Here is a 19,416-nt window from a genome sequence, read left to right on the forward strand (position 1 = left end):
GGTTATCGCCCGTAATCTAAGTTTTTATTATAAGTAGCAGCAAAAGTGATACATCTCTTTCGAAAATTATTTTTATTAAATTTGTACGTGTCTAGAGTAGAAGCAGATATTAAATTACAGCAGGGATGAAATTTCTTCTTGGTTCTCGCTCGTAGCAGCAGCAAAGACCAAATTAGATCAGAGAACAAAGTTCCACGGCATCACTTTTAATCCATATTGAGGGTCGAAGGTTAAATCGAATTTTCAGGGTTACTCGAATGCTGACTCTGACGCGCATGTTTCGAACAGTGCTCGATTCTCTGTAATCAATCCATGTGGGGTTGAAATATGGACCAGGATTATTTCCTAGACGATCCTTGAACTATCATGTGCACAATTAAAGTGGAAAGATTTATTTGTTTTCATTTTTCTACTCGAAATACCAAGTGGACAATTTTGGTGTTGGGTAAAGTTTTTCTTTTTTCATTAGTGAATAGTTAGCTTTTACATAATGAGTCAGTAAACAATCAAATTCAAATTCATAGCAGAATTCAGCGTTCCTGCCTCTCAATTCCAGTTCGTCACCAAACTACCAAAAGAAAAAAAAAAAAAAACACTATGCAAATCGGAAATCAATTTAAAATTTGCATTTCAATTTTCACTTGAACAAAAAATCCACATTCAAATCATAAAAATTTGGAAGGATGTTACTTCGCAATTGCTCGATACAAAAAGATAAAACGTTGAAATGAACTGCTTCAACAAATATCTTTGATAATCTTAAAACTTCTCTTAACAATACGGTTTTGATCATCTACTGACCACTTATGTATTAAAATTCCTCTCCGTTCGTCTTCGTCGATCAAATCCTCGTCGGAGCGAGTTCCTCTACGACTATCGTCGACGTTTTACCGCAACACGGCGAAGTTTGCAAGCGAAGTTACGCTCGAGGAAAACGGACCGTCTAATTGGTAGTTCCCGAACGCCTGGATCATCGCGAAAGCAGATTATATCGTTGCGCGCATCTGGCACGGCATTAACCGCGAAAAAGTTGAGCAGAGAATTTGGACGCTCGGCCATCACACGGGAAGCAACATTTGCAACATCTGCGGTGTCCGACCCTCGACCCCTGAAGAGGTTAAATTCTATGGGGCTGACTCGCGCGTTCGCACCAATTCCTGGCAACATTTTCCTAGAGAATGCGATGCGTTATCAAGGACTCCTGCAACATTCCTTTACGTGGATTGTTATGTTACTCTTCTGACTTGAATTAAGGGGAAGCCTTATTGATCGATCTAAACTAGATTCAAGGGTTGATTTGGAAGTGTAGAACACTTCTATGATTGCTGCAATGTAGGATTAAATGTGACGAGATTAATAGATGGAAACTTTGGGGATGATAATGAAACTGTCCCAAGTCCTATTTTTTGTTTTGTAATACTTCACACAAATGTGATACGGAAATATGATGTTCAGAACCTCAAACGACTTGGACGATATTTAAAATGTATGAATGACTTCATCAAGAAGTAATTGTACGTGCTACATGAAGGAAATGAAGGAAGATAAATTGTTTACTAAATGTTACACCACAAATAGATCTCCTTTTAAGTCTGAATATTTATAGAAGTGGTTCACTTTTCAATTTTTAATTAATAATTCTATTTAATAAACGAAGTCCATTTTCTCAGGGAGGTGCGCATTTTAGAGGAGCTCGAGTATAATGCTCTACGAACAGTATAGCTGACGCAAATGATCGCGAGGTAGCTTTCCGAAGGTATCCAGGGCAGAGGGACGGGAAGGGGGGTGTTTTCTTTCAGATAACCTCGAGGCTCGCATGGGGTCGATAGAAACGCGGAAAATAAGATCAGGTTCATCTGTGAAAGCACAAACAATTGAACGGGATCAGCGGCGAGGGGTTAAATAATGGATGCTCGGACTGCTGGAAGGCACCCCGGGGCGTCCTAAGATTCTCGAGCTTTATATCTTTCTACCTTCGGCCTTTCTAGCTTTCCTATACCTCCATTCATTTCTTTCCCCGAGGAGGCACGCTTGTTTGATCCATGACCCGTTCATAACGCGGAGGAAACGACTCCGCGAAACCTGCCCTGTACCCGATGGATGCACTCTACCCCGAGACTTCGTCGAATTCGGTTTTTCTTCGTCGTTTATTAAGGACCACAGTATTCGGCAAATCGTCGTTCCTTCGAGCACCACCGAATCGCGAATCAATCTGGCGATGGGGAGGATAAAATAAACAATTTGTTACTATGTTCTTTTTTGAGTTGGTGTACGGCCATCTTCTTGAAAGGCTGGCTTTGATATGCATTTATTGAATCAAGGAACGTGTTGTAAAAAACGAAGGGTAAACACTTCAGACTGTAAGTAATGCAATTAGAGACCTTTCGAGTAAAATTATTCAGTCACCATCAAGCTTATAGAAATAAGAAGATATACTATGTGAATAACAGAGAAAGGATTTCATATCGGGTTATTTGGACAGTCCATGTCAATTTTTGGTAGGTGGTACAAGTCTGAATATATATTATCAGAATGGTTGAAAATAAATAATATTTATACATCCCTTAAAAGGAGGAAAGGCAGTGGAACAAAATGGTACCTATGTAATTCAATAAATATACATATATCCAAATTCAAATATGCCTTTCAGTTTTTCTTAAAAATTACCACGAACTTTCTAAACAATTCAATATCAATAAAATTGAATAAAAATAAATATCACAGACCTTGCGTAATACAAAAGAATTCTTCATCACTAATTACGTTGCTTGCAGTACAAGTATGCACTAAATTAGGAGGTCTTCAGTGTCATGTTTTAAAAATTCCAATTATACACTCCGAGCGCAAAGAAAATTGTTTAAATTACCCTCACCCTCGATTACCTTAATTTTTACTCCTTGTGCGTTTCTCAAAGAAGCCAAGTCCTCGTCGAGCAGCGTTCGAGCAGAATCGATTCCTGGCACGCACAGGAAGCCCGTGATAAAAAGTTCCTCTTGTCGCGGTGACTGGAAAGCCGACGCTTTTCAATGAGCATTCGGTACCTCTGGCGCGAATTGAAAGGAAGGGAAGCGAGGAGTGAATTCGTCGCCTCCTTGTTTGAGAGAATTAGCTCCCGGCGTCGTGCCCGGAAACGGGGAACAAGAAGCGTTCGAGTCGGACGGAAGTGGGAAACAATGAAAATTAATTGGTGCATTAAAAGTTACATAAAAGATACACGGCGGAAGGTAAGGCGAAGCAATTCTACCTGCCCCTGCAATTCATCTATAATTACAATTAAGAAATTCGCATCGCACTCCGCGAAGTGGTACCCCGATGGGAAGCGCCTGCTTTCTGATAATTGATTCATTCGGGATATTTTAAGAGGGACTTTGATTGTCGAGGGAACTTCGATGATTGCGTGGACTACGAAAAATTCGAAGTTAAGTGCGCAGTGTGAATCTAGTTACGTTGGTAGGCTGGCTGCGTCAAATATAGTATACAAAAAAAAAAACACAGTAGCTTCGTAAAAAGCACCAGTCCAGGTCGCAGCATCGTTCGTGTAGATGAGATGCAGAAGCACAGGACACACTCCGACCTCCAGCCACCCCGAACAAAGGAATTCAAGCTATGCGAGACTGAAACGAGGGCTAATGGAAAACTTGTATTCTCTCGCTTCGCCGGTTAACACGATTTACTTCCCCGAAGCAGACCGCGACGTCGACTCGCTACTGGGGAAAAGAATTGGCGCAAAAAAGCGCTTTAATTCGAGCGCGGACCGTCGAGCGCCACACGGTACTAGGTTGTCGCGGGAGAAAGCAACTGGAGAAGTTCAACGAATACGAAATCGCAGGTATTGTTTCTAGGTCGCTCAAAAGGTTACCACTTGACGTCACACGCAACGATTTTGTTTAGGTTTCCTGGGTAGATAGAGAAACGAACTCTGTTTCCCTCTGCAATGAAATTATGGGACCTTTGGATTTTTAGTTGAGCTCGAAGTTCTTGAGAAAGAAGTTATTAACCCTTTGCAATCAAAATGTTCTGATTTCAGTACAGCTCTGTCGAGTCTTCCTCGAAACAGGACTGCAAAGTGTTAAATTCTATTTCTTTCGAGTCGAATGAATTTTTGACTTCTACATATTTTATTCTTCATACTTTTATACATTTTCCATTATATTTTCATTTCTATATATTTTTATCCTTATCCTGTTAACATTCATCTACAACCTCCCACAATAATTTCTGGATTATCCCATTCCATTCAAAAGTTCTTCAATTTCGATACAAACAACGTTAGTAACTTCTGCGTGGCGCTAGCGTCGCGTACCGTATAACTTCCACAGTGACACCTCCTCTATCTCGTTCTTCTAAAAGGAGAACAATACCCAACGCTTCTTGCTAATTCCTTCGCATCCTCGCCGGAGCATCTCGCGAGGAAAAGTCGATAACATGAGCGAACTTTAACAGAATGTCGTTAGCCGCGAGCCAAAGATCGTCGATGGCGACCAGCGCAAGCTACTACTACGCTCGCATTAGCGATTCCGCGCGAGTCGTCGACTAGGCGAGCGTCGACGAGTATGTAAATACGTGCACACGTAGATGCGGGAAAATTGAGCGGATGTGAGTAAACGATGGTACGTGACTGATCTTAAACCGTCCAAAGACGATAGATCCGACGATGCTACTGGCAGGAGGCTTCGTTTAACAACCAGCTCGAGAGACGGCGCTGGCTAAAACAAGCAAAGACCATCTTCTGCACGCGGAACAAATCGCTTTCCGACAAGGGGAAGCCTTTACCCGGAGGTTGCCTTAGCCTAATTAGGATCAAATTTAAAAAATTGCTGGTTGTACGATTTTCTTGTAGTCTCGGTGCTCTCAGTCCTGTAAAATTAGACGAACGTGACATACAAGGAGTCTAATTTATTCTTTATGTCCTAGAAAGTAGTAGTTCTTTTGCGAAAATAGCCTCGAAGGTTTCGTCAACCTCGAGCACACGTGTTATGCAGAAATCTTTCATTCCAGAGTTCCAAGGATGTCCATTCGCGAGGAATGAGCCAGATTAGGCATCAGGTGACAGAGAGGATCGAGTTTCTACCGTTTCGTCGACAGAATCGAAACGAAAGTTGAACTTTCACGAGCGTCCCGTGGTTACGCGAGGAATATTTCCCGTGATGAAATTCGATAATAACCGTGCGGAGTTTATCGTTGTTTTCGACGTTGGTTCGTGAAGTCGGACAAAACTTGAACAAGTTAATTTCGTCGACCCTTTCACCAGCCAATTCGGCGAAGTTTCGCCGGGAATTCGATGGAGGGCCTGCGCGACTCGACGTCGATATCGAGCACTTTGTATTTCGCGAAATTGAATTGTCTCCAGAAGGGGGAGGGCGGGTGCAAGTGCTGCGAATTCCTCCCGCGACAAGGGATGTACAGTTTGGGTCATATCGGTTACAAAGGAATACGTGGTGTCGGATATTTAGCGACACGGAACGAAAATGAAACGCTTCTGCGTTTATATTCGTCTGTTTTTTTACTGCTCCAGTAACTTCTCGCTTCGTGATTCGCCTTTTTCTTTAAGGAAATACTGTATTTGATAGTCGTGATGAGCATTCATAATTTTAGTATGGTATTCAAGATAGGAGTAAGCTTTTCGAATTATTGAGTAGAGTGAATATTTGTTTACTTGTCTGAAAAGAATGATTATTAAGTTGTGGATTTTTGTGTATAAATTTTGTAGACAAAGTTGTAACATGTAACTATATAAATATATACAATTCATGATGGATTTACAATGACTTACAATATCTAGTCAGTGTAAGTTATTATTTTATGTATAGATACAGTGTAGAGTTCAAGAATAATTTTCCAAAGATATAGTAATTGTATCATATTTGGACATACGAGCGTAATGAGATGTTCAAAAGTTTAACAAGCACTAATTGAATGATTATACGTATTATGGTTTCATATGTCAATGGTTTAGTATCGAATGAGTATAGTTTTATATAAGCATCAACAGAAAACAATTTTTTTTAGAGCATGCACCCGTACTTCTATTCTTACAAATATGTGCATTTACATTAATAACTTCAAACTGATGATAATACCATTGTTTTACAGTTTTTTGGCCAGATTCGATGATATCGCGAATTGTCTCTCCGCAGTCGATAATTGCTACAATAAACACCATTCCTGAGGCGTGCAATTTTCGTGTTCATCGAACTGTCAACTGCATTACAACGAACCCGACGAAATCGCGCTAATTAACTTGATCGCGTGCACGTGACAAATGGTCAATGTTTCCATAGAATCGCATACAAATACGCGCTTACTGTTATTGACAAGACTAAGTATAGTCTGTTATTGCGCTTTAAGCAGGTTTCAGCAGCAAATAATTGTTATCTCGTACTGTGTGAATATTTTCGTTGTTTTCGTTGGGCGAACGATGTTGATGATTTTTATAAATATCTACACAATGAAAACCACTTCTGATTATTTCTTTTCAATAAATTTATTTCGGGAATTGTGGTTGATTTAATTACAAATTGTGAAATCAAATAGAAAGTTTAACGTTGAGGGTGTTGTGCCTAATTCGCCTTCGTCGTAACTGAAAATCTATAATACAAAACAAAACACACAACTGTTGCAACTTATACACGACAACGTAAACTACTCTGGAACGCGTAAATTTCACACAGAAACATAAATTGAACAGTCATTTCCCACATAACAGTTTGAAACTAGGTTTTCGGGATATAAACTTTTAAGGTTCAAAATCAACGAATTGCAATTAATTTTCATGCGTTAATACTTCACATCGAAACAATATCAACTCAATTACAAAATGAAATTTAACATTAATGCTTGAATTGAGACTGTTCATTATTTAAGTGTTAATGAATGATGACAATTCTGAATTCTTTCCTTACTTTAAGTTACGGTATAAGACTTAATTAATATCATTTGTTTTTTGTTTTCACGCGTGGAACAGAACAACCTCACCTGCATAAAGGTAAGAATTGGTGAATTTTCATTAAAAAAAAAATGCACGCGGTATGCGACTTCGTCCACGAAGCGTGGGAGTATTAAATTCGAGCCATTTTTCTCGACGGCGATCGATAATTTATTCATTCGAAGAGCCGTCGGATTAGCGCATTTACAATGCATCGGAAAAGCCTCTCCGCAGTTCAGGCGACGAGTGAAGTAATACGAAACTTTATTCGGCTTACTTTGGACGAAACATGAGCAAACTTAAGTGAAACTGAAGGAAAATATTTAACGCAGAAGTGACGTAGTTTCTACCAGATACCAATTTCAAATCACCATCTATTTTATAAAACAAAATCACCCAAACAATTTCTTGGAATTGTATTATTTGAATTTTCCTACGAAATTACTTCGTTTGCTATGAAATCAGAAGACGCTAGTCTTTTATTTAAAAAAAAAAACAAACAAATATTAAGTTCGAGTATTAGGTGTTTAAAGATACGATTAATTAATAATTTGATAGTAGCGAAAGATGGATAAAGTCCAATTCGAATAATACATGAACCCAATCCGCTTTATTCAATCGTACATTAATCAAAATTTTGCCCGTTCGCCCTGAAAAATCCCATTCTCGCCATTTCAACATTAAAATGTTTATTTATACGGAAAGAACAATGGACGAATGTTATTTACTTTTTGTTCGTTATTCAGAATTTTCATCCGTATCAAACGGTTGCTCGTCCCCCGGTTTACACGCTGAATTTAATGTTTCCGAACGCAGTTTTAATCTCTACTAAATAAATACGAATAGAATCGTTGAAATGTCCCGATATTTAAATACACCCGGTCATTAGCGTAAAAAGCTCACGAGAACCGAGACACCTCGTTACAACACAATGGGTTGAAACCACTTTTAAAACTCTTTATGACCCTTTTGGTTGGAGGAATTCTCGTTGAAAGAAATTTACCTCTAACGCGTACTTCTGTAAACGTATAATTAAATAAAAGCATCGCGCATTATGCGGAGTCCAAAGAAAATTATTTTAATTATTTTCCGCTGGTTAGCGTCGGTGCTCGCTACTTATCTTGTAGACCCTAAATGGAAGTAAAATCATGCCTGAGGGAATGACAGTGAAATATATACGATTAATTAATAGATAAACGTGATGCAGAGGGGCTTTTCCGAATGTAGTACTTCACGGGTGAATTATTATTACTACGATTTGATCGCAGATGTCAAACAGCTCAGCCGTGAAAATCATGCTCACGCATGCTCGCCCACGCATGTGAAAAGTCACGCTTCCACGAAATAGCACAATGCAGGAACCCGAGTCGTGTTTCCGAGTCGCGTTCGCCGCGGATTCAGTTGACAGGACAATATAAAATCATTAGCTGGTATTATACCCGATGAATATCATTGCTTTATCGCCTTACTTATTTCCGCTAGTATCGTAACAACTAACAATGTACCAATGACTGGTAAAGTTGTTACATAGAATACTACCTACAGGCACGAATTAAAGATTAACAATTTTTCATGAATGTATTGATTTTGAATTAGAGATTGAATTATGGGATACTAAATTATTTTGATATTATGGTCCAGGGAGGCCTGCATGATAATTATAGTGCAATTTATGTGGGCCATTTCTGTTTTAAATTGTAGCATTTCTGTTCAATAAATTAGAAGTATTTAAACAATTTTTTAAAAAGGAATGTGATAAATTAAATCATGCTTGTTTTGATAATAAATGAAAGAAAGATAACGAATACTGTTCGATCTGGTTTTCATACTTGCGATAAGCTTCGTCCCATCACTAGCTATCGTGTAGTCTCAGAACGGTCCTTTCTTGAAGACGATTATAGATCCTTTATAGTTTCTCATAAAGATAAGTAATCTCGTCGTATTCGAGATGAGCTACGAGATTAATCCAGAACTCTGGTATTCTCCTACTTCGAGGCGCAAAGAAAATGAAATCATTTTAATTCAGACTATGGCATTTTACTCTTTATATACCAATCTGACGAAATGGAAAAATAAATTGGAAATTCTCATATCGTATAAGGAATATATCAACTCGCTCACTTTTTCATGAGAAATAAAGGAATTCTTAGTTCTGTGTACAAGATCTCTTTCAGGTGCAATTACCAAATAAAAAATAAACAGAAATGTTACAAACATGTAGGAGTAAGAAAATATTACATCAAGAAAATCCTGATGTTACGACAATTTTCAATAATTTTCAATACAAATTTTACAGATTATACCTTACGCTATATCCATCCATGAATGAATATTTCCCCCCCCCCCCCCCCCGATAGTACGTAGTCTCCAAACAAAAAATTCCCAAATATTGGTTTGTCTCTGAAAGCTGATATCAGCGAATGTAGTTATCCGCCTTAAAGGTGTCGAACACCGGAGCTTTCGCCTTAAATGTTTACATTGTCACTCTTTCCCCGCCCCATTCTGTTCCGTAAACACAGCAGGTACACTCTTGTAAGATAGACAGTAAATAGCCTAGGGGAATAGGAGGTGTCAATTCGTCGCGGAACCGTGCAAGCACGCACACGCGCGCGTTCGTTTCCTTTCAACGCTCCAAGTTCGTTTGGCAGAGGAAGGAATCGTTCGATCAAGCCGTGCGATACGATTCCCTTTTACGAGGGGTGGGAATTCTGTCGATTCCGTCCCCTCATAAACGACGATTCCGTGCGCGGCGAGAAGGCGAATTTCGTTCAAATCGATCCGCTTAAGCGCGCCACGTGATCTGATTTACATTCGCGCGGGTCGTTGCGCGAATTTGTCGCGAATTTGTAACAATTCTGCCGCTGGTTGGCCTAGGGGCTATTTTGCTTCTTCGTTTCTTACTATTTTAGACTGAAACCTCGCTGATGTACGACGCCGTGCACCTGTTCGCCAAGGCTCTGCACGACCTGGACACGTCTCAGCAGATCGACATCAAACCGCTCTCGTGCGAGTCCACCGACACCTGGCCACATGGATACTCTCTCATCAATTATATGAAAATCGTGAGTGTTCAAATATTTCAAGTTACGTAACGTGTGTGCATGTGGATTTAATAAGAACGAACGCATGTACTGTGCGGAGATGAGAAGTTGGACAGCAAGTGTAATTGGTGAGACAGACTTCTAGATCATGCTGTAGAATTTTACAGTATGGTATAGATTATAATAAAAAGATTTTATAATGTAATGAAGGTGATGCTATAATTGTTGGTCAATAACTTGTGGTCTAATTGTACTGTCTCCAATTGGACCTGCCATGCAGCTTTTGATCTCTGCATAGTACACATACAAACGCTTAACAGACAACGAATACATAGATAACAGTGGTCGATCCAGTGTCGCATTTCCTGGCACATTCAAAATTGTTTTCCCAGGGAAATATCGAAAGAACGACAGTGCCGCGTTGTCACGACAAAAGGAGGTAATTCCATTGGAACCTTAATCCTATCGCGATGTCGTTGGAAACGCTCCAATTGAAAGCGACGCGAACGATCAGGAAACGATGTTTGCGTCACAATGACATCGCAGTCTCGTCGTTCCGATGGGAAAACGGCCTATAACGTAATTGGCAAAGGGATAGAAAGAAACGTTTCAATTGGAAGTGGAAATTATGTTATTGTGTTAACTGGGAACTTTCGAAACTGCGGCAATTTTCCGTTCGCCCCTCGAGAGCTTTGTGAAAGTACAGTTTAAACCGCGCATCGTCTCGCGGTATTGGAAAGCGTTTTAAAGCATCGGGATCAGGAACGTTTCACCGATTCATCGTACTTGAAATCATCGTGTTTACACAGTTTGGTCGAACACGAGAGAAAATGAGTGATGCAATTTGCAGACGTGTCGTTATACTCGTAGGAAAAATAATTTAATAGTTTCTCATAAAGAAAGCTGAAGAATAATACTATGTTTCCTTACGATTAATAATAGCACCTTGATGTTGTGCATGTTACATTTTTTTTTATGGGAAAATATCCATTTGTCAAAGGGATACGTTGTACGAAAAGCATGGATGAAAAATAGGACGCTACCCTATGGACCTCAAATTTAAAAAAATGTATTGATTCGAAACAAAGGGATGGACACAGGTAGTTTCGTATTGAGTGTCAGTATAGCCATGCTACGTACACAAAAACTATTGAAAAATTGTCGAAGCAATGGTGTCCCAAAGAGAAACAGTGAAATTGTACATAAAAAAAAAATGTTCCACTTTTTTTTTTTACACAAAATTTTTTGAGGATTGAAGTATTAGTGCTCGAATCGTTAACAAATGTATCTGTAAGAATAGTATCTGAAACATGTATATACATACGTGACGCGAATTTTTCATGTATAATTAAGAATATACAAACTATAAACTCAAATTTTAACTAGAGATAATTAAAATTATGTATATGCAGTGTAAAAAATGGGATAAATGCTTGAGAAGATCACATCTATAATTAACTCTGTTATCACATGTGATAAAAGCAGGATTGTAAACTTCGTTGACACAAATGAAAATTACACTTTCCACAGAAAAATAAAATATTCGTTTTTTTAATGTCCGATGTAGATTCCCTGAACAGAAATCCGCATGTCACGTCCCTGTCTTTCGCTAAAAAATTGCACATCCTGTGCAAACTGAATTTCCTGGCGCCCTTTGCATTGGTAGAAGGTATTAGGAGGCCGTATAGGTTTCTCCGAGCAGGATACCATATTCATACACGAACGCTGATCCCGGACGAAACAACGCGTGAAACGCTATATGAACTTGCGTGTTTGCGGCCTGGACGCAGCATGCTGAACGTAATTACACTGAATATTCTCGATGACTAGGTCTAATCGATGACTCGCGAACGTCGAGCAATTGAACACCAGCCGAATTCGGCGGCTTGGACAATGGACAAGTTATGCTCGTCTTTTCTGTAGCGATATCAGGAGTGTTTGGTTGCAGGAGTGTAGAACTACGGTTACACAAGTATTTGAAAACTACAGTGGTGAATAAATCATCTATAAATCTTGTAGTCTAAAACAAAAAAATATCGATTTATATGCATTTATATGGTACATTAATATGGAAAGCATGCAAACATACATATATATATATATATATATAATGCATATTATATTCTATTAATTAATATAATAATATTGATATTTCGTTTTGAATGATATATACCTTTGGTTATGTTTGATATATAGACTGCGAATTTGTATGCACTTATAGAAAACATTAACGTGCAAGAATCTATAAAATGCATATACTATGCAATAATATAAAAAATATTAAAAGTATAGATCATATTATAATATTTGCAAAGTAAAATAAATTTCTATTTATGTTCAATATTTCTGTGTACGTTTACAAAGATCCTATTTTGCATAAAGTTCCGCAGTCTATTAATACGTATGCATCATATTTTTTTGTATAACAAATGCACGAAGTAGATGGGAAAATATTTCAAAACTATACTTTCCAAGTAAATTCTCATTCGAATCAAACGTCACCTCCCGAATACAGTGCAAATTAGTCCACCCATAAACGAATATCCAGCGAATTCCGTACGAAGAAATTCGACCGCACTTGACAATCCGCGAATGGAAATTTCGCCGGCGAAAAATATTTCGGTGTTCTGTCGGGGAACGGGTCGCCAATTGTCACGTAACCGGACAGTGATCGCGCCGTGACCCGAAACCGCGATAAATTCGGACCGCGCGCGTCGGAGCAACCGTAGGAAAATTGGCGAGTGGAACCATTACCGGCATAATTACTGGGTCAGCTTTGATATGTCGACCGAATTTTCGGGGACAAATTACGCGGACCGTGTTCAGTGCTCAGAAACGCTCCTGTTCTCGGTTACGCGTCGTAATTAGCGAAATTGAAAGCAGCACTGGCCCGCGAGCGTTGCGATTCGGCCGGAGCTGTTTCCGCGCCGCGCCAAACATTATATACCCCGCGTTACACGCTCGTCGTCAAATCCGTCCCCCCCGGTTTTTCTGTTTGATCGATAATAACGCTCGCGACATCGTTAGCGCGTGCAAACATTTGTCGAACGAAACAATAAAAAGGAGAACTGAACGAAATAAAAAAAAAAAAGTAAAATAGTTATCGAAAAGCCGTATCTCGTTATCGACACCGCTGATTTCCGACGTAACCGGATTTCTACCGCTGGCAGCGAGTGTTCACGTCGTTATTTGTCGCTGTATGGCGAGCTTCATTTGTAGTTCGCTGACCGATTCCATTTTTTACGCAAAACCTGACGAAACTATCGGTACTGGCACATTTTTTTTTTCATTTTTCACCGAACGTGTTACGCTCGATGCTCTTCAAATGTTTTGGCTGGTGACGCGTAGGTGGTGAATGCTTATTGTTTACTACACAGTTGCGTCCTTTCATCTACACTTCTGCGTTACCTCCGAACTGACACATAAACAGCGGCCAGGACGAAGCAGTTACCATCGCCCACGTCCTAAAATCCTATCTTCTATGAAGGAATTACCGATAACCCGAATTCGCTCTCCCCAAAGTGGAATCCCGGCCAGTTGAACGTCGAGTTGCACGGTCGATTTCGGCTTCGTGCGGCCGGCGACGTCCGGGCGTCAGCCAGGATTCACGGTCGCAAAACCGCGAGCTATAATTTGTCAACGGGACCGACGGCTTCGTTTAACCCGGAAGTAACTTTCCATTGTTTGGCAGAACAATCGCGGGAACGTAGGATGGACCACGACCGCCTTCTGTGCAGGCTCGAGGACAGTTTACTGCGTCGTTCGTCTCTGCTTCTGGGACGCGCGTTGTCGTTGCACATGGCAGCACTCGTGGCGCGCGTTAATATGCTTTGAAATCGAGGGCAGGGGAGGGAAGGGGGTGGTCGGGACAGTCAGATTAAGCATATCGTTATAATATACGTTGCCCCGACGGCCGATCGATGCCCATAATTCCGCGGAATTAATTTCCCCATACTTCCTACCCACGATACGTCCCTTGATAAACTCGTAGGCATCGGCTTCTGTCCGCAGAGATACGAGCGCCGTATCCGAGTAGAAGATTACTATCGATAACTGGTCACGCAATTAGCCGCGAGGCTTGATTGGGGGTTGCAAGGGGTGGGAGAAGTAGAAAGAATTAATTGGAAGAATAAGTGGAAGAAGTTAAAGATCGTGGGGTTACTTTGTATCCTTTAAATGATATGCAATCTGAAAATATTAATTTGAGTAAGGAATAGTAGTCCATTTTATTTTAATTCGTAGCTATCAGAGTAAAATACTTGTTGTACTAAAAGTTTAAAATAAAATTCAAGAACGGTATTTTATTTGAAAGATTCTGGAAATTATAAATGTACTTTATTAAATGTCTATTGGTAAATTAATACGTCATAATATGTTCAATATACGCCTAATTACGTTTCATTAATTCATATACATTCGTAGATAAATATATCTGTGGAACCGATTCAAATATAATCGAACAAGATAATCGTCGACTAATTCGGGTGGCAGGTGTACTAGAGACGTTCCTGCAACATTGTCGCATCGGTTACTTGATGGTTTTGCCCCGTCGCGTTTCCTTTCGTTGCCATTCGCGCCGCGGAGACATCCAATTAAGTGCCCGTGCAATTAGGATAGTTGCGCGCGACAACGTTCCAACGCAAGCGCAGGCCAGCCTGCTTTACATATTTCGTCGTCGTAATTCTGGGATTTTTGTTCCCGCTCAAGGATCTCGTGGCTCCGGCGTCGTTTTCGTTCGGTCGTTTGCTTTTTTAAGTTATTTTTCTTCCTCCAAATGGTTCGAGTAACATGGAAACTGGGACGTCGTCGAGATCGAGCGGGTGATAACGTACCTCGAGAAAACACCAGTTATCGTGCACCGAGTATCGTTAAGATTCTACAATGTAATAAGAAGCGAGCAAAGGGGGTTGCAGTATTTGCGTTAAATGTAAACAAAACGTAAAAAACAAAATGTACGAGTCCGTGTCCAGAACGGAGCAATCGATGTCGGGGTTTCTATTATAGTTAACGGAAATTAATGAAAAAGGGTGTCTTTAATGATAAGGTAGAATGTAGACACGGCAGAACCTAACTAAGATTCCGCAGCTGCTTCCGAGTAATAATTTCGAAAGGAAAAGTGAAAATAAAGACGTTCTTGGAAACAAGTACGTATTTTTGTAAATGTCAATAAATGGGGGCTCTTGGGAATATCGTTTTGATTCGAGGGAATCAAATGATCAAATGTCGTCGGACGCTTGTTCTCAGGTCGAGATGACAGGCTTGACAGGAATCATCAAGTTCGACCATCAAGGATTCCGCTCGGACTTCATCCTGGACATCATCGAACTGAACAACAAGGAGGGCCTGAAGAAGATAGGGATCTGGAACAGCACCAGGGGTATAAACTTCACGAGAAGTTACAAAGAGGAGTACATCCAGATCGTAGAGAATCTTCAGAATAAGACTTTCATCGTGACGACCATTTTGGTGAGTAATAGGTGACGTCTAATAAAACTTCTCTTAATAATCCACGCAATAAATTGAATATTTTTATAAATTGAATATTTCATCTTCATCAGCCTGAACGAGCCCCAAATCACAAGTTGAACTTTTGCCTCCAGCATTTTCTGAAGAAATTCAAAATTACCCAAACGATGACTTGAAGAAGCTCGTCTGAATTCTTCTAAACTACATCACATTTAAATCCCATCGAAATCCAATATTGGAGAATGACCTATTCAGCGCTATCTAACTTATCCCCACTTCAACAAATTACCAAACCTTGGCGACTCAAAATACCTCGAACGCTTTTCATATCTAATTCCAGCTCCCAATTCGCAATCGTCCGCGTTAAAAAAATTGTTCAGTTTCTCCCAGTAGCCGGTACGTAAATGATTCGCGTACCGTTAAAACCCCGACTGTTTGGTTTTCCGGAATGAAAAGGAAACAGAAACGGAGTTGAACGAACGACGGCGCGGAAGCGAGGAAGCTTCCTTTTCCTTTTTCTTTCGCCGTCCTCGCCCACCAGCTCGTTAGTTTTTTTCCCATCCCCTCCGCCCTTCCGCTCCCCCAACCGGACTCACCCCAGGCAGTTACCCGCGGCGACGAAGAAAGCCAGCAAAAGAAGACCGGAAACGCGGGAGGATACGCGATTTAATTGAAGTTTTCGCAGCGGCGTTACTTATTCTCCCGCTAATTGCGGCGACAAGTAATGCACTCGCGAACGTATTAACTGGCTCGAAAGTTCACCAAGCTGAAGTGTCGGGAGAAACGTCGAGCCTCCTGGTGAGCAACTACGAGACAAGGGCCCTCGGGTCGCCGGAGGAGACGACACGCGGGAACTTGAACAATCTTATGCCCGGTCCTTCAAAGGTCTAAGCGTTCCTTGTTTACGACGATAGTAATCGGATTTTACCTTGAACGTCCCAGTCTCCGGACCGAGTTCGCTCTAAGATTGCACTGTCAGTAAACGCAATTGTGTAGGGGACACTCGTTATATCAGACGTAGCAATTAGGTCACCCAAAATTGTCGATTGAATTTATTGGAGAACACTTTGTACGTCAAACGTTATATTTCAATTACTTCAATCGTGAGAAATGACCAGTATTGACACAAGCTACATTCAGTATGTGAATTATGCAACCGTTGAATCATTGAGTCCATGTCGATTTTTGGTAGGTGGTACAGGTGTGAATGTATCAGAATGGTTGAAAATAAATAGGTTTAGGGAGCTCACTTTATTTGGTAAAACAACATAGTTTTTCGGAAACGTGGCCACGACGCAAATTTCCTCGCGCGTTACACGAAATTCCGCGCCGGAGCTGTCATTTCGCGCGCGACACGCGGAATGTCAAACTCGCGAGACTGCCCGACACGCGTTCGCCACCATTTTCGATTTCCCCATCCGAGAGTGATGTGTTCCATCTAGGCCATACCATTGGCAGCTGAGAAGAATGCCTGTGATGGACACTCTCGATCCAAATAATTCTGTGTACATTACTGCAGGTCGGGGTTTGGGAAAACGAATAGTATGATTATAAAGAATATAATACATTGAATAGTGTATACACTAATGGCAATAAAAATTACATCTTCTTAACATATTCGCGACCGCTGAGGTAAATTCACGTCACTTCAAATTCTATTCCTGGCTTCTATTTCGAATTATGAAAACCTTTTTCTTTTATACACTACATATTTACAACATTGATATTTCAAAACATATTTTGTCATTTTTATCTTTGCCTTACGCAGCCATTAGCTCGCTATTATTCGCGACGAAGGATTGTTCGTCACGAATTAAGACATTCAGTACAGTTGTCACATTTGCAACATATATCACATATTCGATGCAATTTCGAGAATCATCATTTATATGACCACTACTATACACGTCCAGTAAACAAAAGAATCTTTAATCCAGAATCTCGATGATCAAATCAGGATTAAATGTTCCTACTCCAGCACGAGCATGATCATTTAACCCGAGTGCAACCCTCAGAAGCATGCTCCTCGGGCATCAATGATACTATTCGCATGCCTCGCCTTTTTCACCCTCGCAATAGAGAGAATTCGCCGGGGACGAGGGCTGGGTCCTTTTAATCGTCGGGCACGTACACCCCGATGCATAATTCCATTCCTCCCTTGCGGCCGGCGCAAATCACGGTTGCGTTAATTAAGCAAGCGTTGGATCGCGAAAGGAGCCGTGAGTTCCGAATTTTCATATTTGGCAAAACGGCTGGGTGCTCCCGCGGCGAATATGCACCACCAAACGCACGGCGCTGGCTTCTATTGGTTCAGCCGTTGACCTAGCTGTTCAGATTCATGCGCACGTATTCAGATCCGTTCGCACTGTACAGGGGGATCATACGTGCCCCGTTGAAACGTGCATACAACGTAGGGTGCTGCAGGCAGATCGTGGCGGAATCTCGAATTTATGGTGGGAGAAAATCTGCGACCGATGGGGGATGATTTGGAAAGATCAACGCGACACAATGAGGGATTTCTTCTTAAACGTTCTTTTGAAACGTTCGTGGATCTTAATGATTGGTTAAGATATTAGAATAGAAAATTTGGATATCGTATGCAATCCTTATATAAATTGGTGGTAAAATGGGGTTGGTAAATCTGACTAGTTAGATTTGACCTAATTAGTTATTTTCTGGGTATACCGCCTGTATTGCTTGATATGATAGCATACGAAGATAAGAAATAGACATTTTAACCTCATAATAATGTGGACTTAATAATTTAATAAAGATATTTCACTAAATAATTCAACAAATTTAAATACATTATTTCGATCCATCGATAAACATTAATAATAGTATTCATATTGGAAGGAAATGAATAAACATAAATTAAAAAGAAAAAATGATATACAGTTGTTCTAATCAGATAGTTTCCAAGGTATCTATCGCTTCACAGCCACAAATTCATGCCTTCGAGTCAATCATTGAAGGTTAATGGTTTTAAGGGTTATCTTAGGTACAGATATTATAATTTTCTATGGATTACTCTATATAATGTGACGGGAGCTCGTTACTCTGCAGAGCGCGCCGTACTTCATGAGGAAGGACTCGAGCGAGCAGCTAACCGGAAACGCACAGTTCGAGGGCTACAGCGTCGACTTGATTTTCGAGATATCGAGAATCCTCGGTTTCAATTACACGTTCCGACTGGTCCCGGACGGACGGTACGGGTCGTACAACAAGGACACGAAAGAGTGGGACGGTATGATGAGGGAGCTGCTGGATCAGAAGGCCGATCTAGCGATCGCTGATCTAACCATCACGTACGAACGGGAGCAGGCGGTCGACTTCACTATGCCCTTCATGAATCTAGGCGAGTGACTGTAGACAAATCCAATCGATAATACACTTACTGATTTCAATTTTATCGCAATCCTTCTTTGTTCGTTTATTTATCAATTTAATTGCTTTAATCGAATTATTACATGTATCATCTTCAGATTTTCACAACTGAGGTTGACATGCACAGTTTCTTTCTTCCTTTCTCTTTCTGTTCTCTGTTCCTTATCCTACATATTTTTCTTTTTCTAAAACTAGATTAATAACATCACGTACTTGTATATTAATTTCCATACTCTCATTTTTACTTTTACGTATTAATTTTCATCTCTTTCATCCCCTACGTTTCTTTCTATAAAACGTACCTACAGTAAAGACCACTTATTATTCTTCACCTTCTTATTTTTATGATTCTTGCCAACAAGCTGAAATAAAATAAGATCCACGCGGTGGTATTATGTATGTACGTGCTACATAACGAGAATACTCGATTTTCAGGGATCAGCATACTGTACCGTAAGCCCATAAAGCAACCCCCGAATCTGTTCTCGTTCCTCAGTCCTCTGAGCCTCGACGTTTGGATTTATATGGCGACAGCTTATCTTGGCGTCTCCGTGCTGCTCTTCATACTCGCCAGGCAAGTGAATCTATTCTGCCAAG

General features: G+C 40.4%; 1 protein-coding gene across 6 annotated transcripts in view; it reads left to right on the forward strand.

Annotated features, from left to right (window-relative positions):
* The window catches only part of LOC128890965 (glutamate receptor ionotropic, kainate 2), a 276,750-nt gene that overhangs the window by 234,263 nt on the left and 23,071 nt on the right, over positions 1-19,416 (forward strand). For all 6 annotated transcript variants that reach the window (XM_054150023.1, XM_054150025.1, XM_054150022.1 and 3 more), the window contains exons 8-12: positions 6,965-6,985; positions 9,835-9,987; positions 15,211-15,432; positions 18,499-18,790; positions 19,255-19,393. In XM_054150023.1, coding sequence (XP_054005998.1) covers positions 6,965-6,985; positions 9,835-9,987; positions 15,211-15,432; positions 18,499-18,790; positions 19,255-19,393 — 827 coding nt within the window. The remainder of the gene's footprint in view (positions 1-6,964; positions 6,986-9,834; positions 9,988-15,210; positions 15,433-18,498; positions 18,791-19,254; positions 19,394-19,416) is intronic.

The sequence above is a fragment of the Hylaeus anthracinus genome, unplaced genomic scaffold (assembly GCF_026225885.1).
Source record: "Hylaeus anthracinus isolate JK02 unplaced genomic scaffold, UHH_iyHylAnth1.0_haploid 12001, whole genome shotgun sequence".
NCBI lineage: Eukaryota > Metazoa > Arthropoda > Insecta > Hymenoptera > Colletidae > Hylaeus > Hylaeus anthracinus.